Here is a 5,447-nt window from a genome sequence, read left to right as displayed (position 1 = left end):
AATTTATTGAATGAAAATCTTTCTCTAAAAATCAAGAAGCTTACAAAAGAAATTTTTTATTTGGTAAAGTTATTAGAATGAGGTGTCATTCCAAAGAATATATATAGTGTCTGAAATTGCTTATCTTTTACCTCCAATTTAACCTCTTTTTTACTTCTATTTTTACATGCCCTCAGGCATTACTATATTCATTTTTCTTTTTTTTTTTTTCTTTTTTTTGGCTACTAGATTGGTAACAGTGGGCCAGGGACTTAGAGAAAAAAAGACTACCATGTTTTTTTATATATGTAACATCTCACCCATAATGTGTGGGTCCCACTTATAAGACTTACATATTGTGAATGAGAAGTTACACTTATTAGATATTTAGATACATCATACAACTCCTCGCTGATGAGAAAATTTCAACAAACGCAAATGAAATAAATTAAAATAGGAAGGAATCCACAGGAAGATACCGAATTACAAAAGTGGGAGGGAGAGGGAATAGTAGGCATATTACACTGACTTGGAGCCAGCAACTTCAAAATCGATGACAAGTAAATTTTTTTTTTTTTTTTTAATATATGATACCTAAAAGGTCCAATGGAAAGCAGGGATTATTGACAAAGGATAAAAAATAACAGTGATCTTAAACAGCTGAGAATCAGTTAATCTAAGATGGTTGCGGCAACAAATTCTAATGTGCAGCATCTTCCTCCTCACAGAATTTTGTGTATTCCTTTGAACCCATCAAGGATTCTAACTCTGATGGATTGCTTGGCTTCAGCTTGATCATCCATCCGTCTTCATATGGACTTTTATTAATCTTCATAATAAAATGTGTCAAACAAAAAAAAAAAAACACAATCAGGCAAATGGAATTCAACATTATTTGGTACCAAAGAAAGTAGGGAATAAACAAACCACGGAATCATGATTGCAGCGGAAAAGAAAAGAAAGTCAAGTAGCTATTGAACACGTGTCTATATTGCGTCCCATATAATGTATTGGAACGTTGGACGCAAGCCAAACCCATATAATATATTGCAATGATTGCAAAAATTTATTGTCTTGTTAGCAATCAAAAATAAATAAATCATGAAGGATGAAGTAAGTGAAATAAAGGGAAAGAATTACCAAGCCAGGTGATTCAGTCAGCTTTGAATTAACCTCAACAACCTCACCCGAGATTGGAGAATTGATATCACTGGTTGCTTTGACACTTTCCACGGCTCCAAAGCTGCTACCTTGTGAAACTGAGCCACCAGGCTCTGGCAGTTCCACAAACACTACCTCTCCAAGATGGTCCTGTAAATGATTGAATTTGAGGCTCCATATTTCAATTTTAAAAAATCCATTGAATAGTCTATATTTTCTCTATAATCTTTTTCTATACGTATCAATTACGTATCATCAGGCCCAACTGCCCAAGAAATAGATGATTAAAAAAAACAAAAATTAATGCAGTGCACAAGAATTAAACTATTAGAAAATGTAGATATATTTCATTAATAAAATTAACACCACCTGGTTTTTTTTGTCAGAATGTACATTTCTTAAATTAATCCTTTCATCCAAATAAACCTTTTTGTTCTTATATATTTCTTTTACTTTCTTTCTTTTTATTCACAGTGCTTTCTCAAAAAAAAAACTTCATAGTAGTGATTAACTGATTATCATCTAATCACACTCAATTAAAATACATATCCTGATGACATCCCCATTGATTTTGCTCGTGATCAGACTACTTTATATATATATATATATATATATATATTCTGCTCATGTCCCCATTGACTTAGCATGTGGCCAGGAGTTTTTGAAATATAGTAATTAACCTAAGTATGATTAGAACTAACTACCACCGATTATAGATTAGTCTGGAGAGGTTTATCAACTAGATGATCAATAAGCCTAATGACAATACAATTTTTCCATTTTTTATGATTGTCAAGGTCACATGTTGTGATTAGTATATATAAAAGTGATGTTACTTGTAATTTCATGTAAAAATGATGTTGCACTAATTATATAATCTATATTATTAACAAGTTCTGAAAAAAAAAATTGTATAATTTATTATGTCTATAAGTGTCGTTATTTGTATCATTAAAAATGCAACAAGGTGATAACATGGAGGGAAAAACAATGCAAGCACACAAGTGTTCACTAGAGCCTAGAGGGATACAATGCTATCCCTTACAAGTCCAACATGAAATTCTCTAGATGAGTTATCTTCTAGAGTGGCATTTGTTTTCCCCCTAGGGTGCATTATGGGCCTTATGGCACTCATTTTCAAACGAGAACTTATAAATATTTGTCAACTGAATTATTATGAAAGTTATTGTGTGGATAGAATTACTTCCAAAATAAATATTTCATATAATTTAATTTGCTTAGGGGGAGGCGGGAAAAAATGAACTTTTCATGCTGTCAAAGTATGATTTTTTTTAGGAGGGGAAAGATAAATGGCTTTTTGGGTTTTTTTTTAAGGGAGGATGGAAAAGGGGAGGAGAAAATAGGGGAGGTAATGGTTTTTTAGGTTGTTTGGTTGGGAGGTGAAAATGGGGGAGATTTTGGTGAGGTCCTTTTTCTGCTATATGTTTTATTAGTTTTGTTAGTTTGTAAGTTTATAATAATTAAAAAGAATAAAAAATACTTCTTCTAACTAAAAAAATCTTGTATTTTTATATAATAGGAATAAGAATAAATTTATACAAATTTATTCTTTACTCTCTTCTTCTTCTTTTTTATCAACTACACAAAAGAGTTTTTTATCCTCCCATATTTTTAAACTCCCACTTTTTCAACCCAAATCAGACATAGTATTAGGAGGAAAGGGCTTTGGGTGGGGTGTTATATGTGTTGGGCTTTATTGTGAATGTTCTGTTCTTGATTAAGGCCAAGTCCAACTTCAAGGCTGACATAGGCCCGCTACAGTTTGACCCCAACCAATCCTGGCATGTTAGTTAAGGCACAAAAAACTTAAGGATTCTTACATATGGGGCTTGTTAATCTGCTGCAAATATACCAGATTCTTTGGAGCTCTACTAGAGAGCTCTGATAAGCCCAATTTGTATGTTTCTTTAAAAAAAAAAAAAGGGTTTAAAGTAATGAAAAATGTCTCCCACTATAAGAACAAAATAAACCATAACCATAAATAGACTTCAATCAAATTAGAAGGTTAGAGAAACATGGTTCCCTAGCAGAAGAAGATGATCAACCGGAATTAGACCTAAAGAATGGGGGCCGCCATTTTTCTTCAAATTAGACTCAAAGTTAGAGAAATATGGGCTAAGAGAAGGACGTGAATATGTGTGCAACAGTCATAAATGCGAAGCACCTTACCATATACAGTATATAATTAATATATTTGAGATTGAATTCGTCTATGCCACAAAATAAAAGTCTAAAAACTTTCAAAAAATAAAAATAAAAAATAAAAGTCTAAAAATAAAAAATAAAAGCCTAAAAAATAAAAAAGTAAGAAAATTAAATACTAAACTTCTTTGGTGTTGTATGTTAATTTTTTCAATTAAATTCAACTCATGGTTACATTGTACAATGCAACACAAACAATATGATATTTTATAAAGATAGTTAAATTTTATACAATTATTTGTTTGAATTTAATTAAGAAACTATAAGTAAAAGATCTGTTCTTAACCTTTTAAAATAAAAAAGTCTCCAACTTACAAAAAAAGACAGAATAAATTTTTATCGTTTATCTTTTTTTAATTTTTTATGTCTTTTTCTTTGCGCGCTTTTTTATATTTACGGAGAGAAAGAAAAAGAACAGCAATAATCTTAGAAGAAGGCACAAAATCTCTGTCATTGTAATCTCTGTTTCTTTAACCAAAAAAAAAAACGCCCCTTATAATTCCTTATTACAATTTCAATGTCTAAATTTTTTTTTTTTTTTTTTGAAGAGTTCAATGTCTAAAATTTAAGTGATAAAGAAACAAGAAGAAAAATCCAACATAATTTAGGCAAATGAGTAACTTTAACAAGCTAAAAGTTTGTACTTAAGCTCGTACTTAATATATAAATCTTCTACTAGTTCCTATCAAAAAACAAATCTTCTACTAGTACTCTAATAAGAGCAAGCATAAAGTTATTGTGGCTCAATAAATCTGAAGACAAAGGACAAATCACAAAATCAATATGAGATTGGTATAAATAACCTGAACAACATGACTCTTTTTTTTTTTTTGGGTTTCATACCTGAGCATGATCGGTGATACCAATTGTAGCCACCGGGCCTTCATGCTTCACCCACTCATGTGAAGAAGCATACTTCAACCCATCCAAAACTGCACAATATAACCTCCAGAAATCAGCTTTACAATTATATACAAACAACAACTATTCAAGCTAAAGAATGAAGCATTTCTTATATATGTTGGTTGAAGAAAGCTTAAAGCAGAACAACCAAACTTTCCTTACAATCCCAGAGAGAGAGAGAGAGAGAACCCATTAAAGTTGAAGTAAAAGAATACCAGAAGAGAAGCAGCGGGAGAGCGAAAATGCAGGAGAGAGATGGGCTTTGGAGGCACAAGAAATTCTGAGTGCATTGGCTGTGGAAGAAGCCCACATTCTCAGAGCCATGTTATCTTCTATATTATCTGTGTTTGTGGTTATCTCAAGCGCAGAGGTAGATAACAAAGAATGAAGGAGTTAAGTTCATATATTTCCTGGTTTTGTTATCTTGGATGAATGGTGGGCAACGAAAGCCTCATCCTAACCTAAGACCTGAATACAGAGAGCCAGTGCTTTTCTTTCTTTCTTTTTCTTTTTTATTTTTTATTTTTTTTTCCCTTTCTTAATTTTTTTGTGATTATGGTCAAGGAAATTAAGGGGGTGCTTGGATTACCTTTCTCACGCCCACCAGAAAAAATAAGAGGGTGTTTGGATTTATTGTTTTCATAACTCATAACTCTGTTTCTATCACTCGTAACTCAAAATATGTGGGTCCCATGAAAAAAAATGTCTGTTTGGATTTGTTTTCTGTTTTTGTTTCCATCATTCAACTCTTTGATTTTTGAGTGATGAGTTATGAAACTGAAAACATATTTTAGGTGTTTTCATTTTCCAAAACTCAGTTTCTAATGGCATTTTTGTAATTAAACCCACATGCATGGACCCACTGTCAGTGCAACACACATGAGGTGCTGCTTTTGATGGTCTTTCAACAGCTTTCTTCTCCGTAAACATTTTCTTTTTTCTCTCTTCTTTCTCTGGTCTACGCTGCACTCCATTCAGTTCTTTCTTTCTTCTTCTTCTTTTCTTCTTCTTTCACTGGGTTCGATGAGTTTGGGTTTCTGGGCTTTTTTTTTTTTTTTGGTTCTTCATACAAAACCCCATGAACTCTTCGCTGCAATTCTTTCTTTCCTTTTTTTTCTTCTTCTTTCACTGGTTCAGTGAGTTTGGGTTTCTAGGTTTTTTTTTTTTTTTGTTCTTCATCA

General features: G+C 32.1%; 1 protein-coding gene across 1 annotated transcript; it reads right to left on the bottom strand.

Annotated features, from left to right (window-relative positions):
* Nucleotides 1-391: 391 nt before the first annotated feature.
* Nucleotides 392-4,721, bottom strand: LOC115971758 (glycine cleavage system H protein, mitochondrial). Its single transcript, XM_031091787.1, has 4 exons — nt 4,482-4,721; nt 4,207-4,295; nt 1,120-1,290; nt 392-808 (listed from the first exon to the last, which is right to left on the bottom strand). Exons 1-4 carry the CDS (start codon nt 4,588-4,590, stop codon nt 680-682), a joined length of 498 nt encoding a protein of 165 aa, XP_030947647.1. The 5' UTR covers nt 4,591-4,721; the 3' UTR covers nt 392-679.
* Nucleotides 4,722-5,447: the final 726 nt, after the last annotated feature.

The sequence above is a fragment of the Quercus lobata genome, chromosome 12 (assembly GCF_001633185.2).
Source record: "Quercus lobata isolate SW786 chromosome 12, ValleyOak3.0 Primary Assembly, whole genome shotgun sequence".
In the NCBI taxonomy this organism is placed as follows: Eukaryota; Viridiplantae; Streptophyta; class Magnoliopsida; order Fagales; family Fagaceae; genus Quercus; species Quercus lobata.
This window is presented reverse-complemented; position numbering and strand designations above follow the sequence as displayed.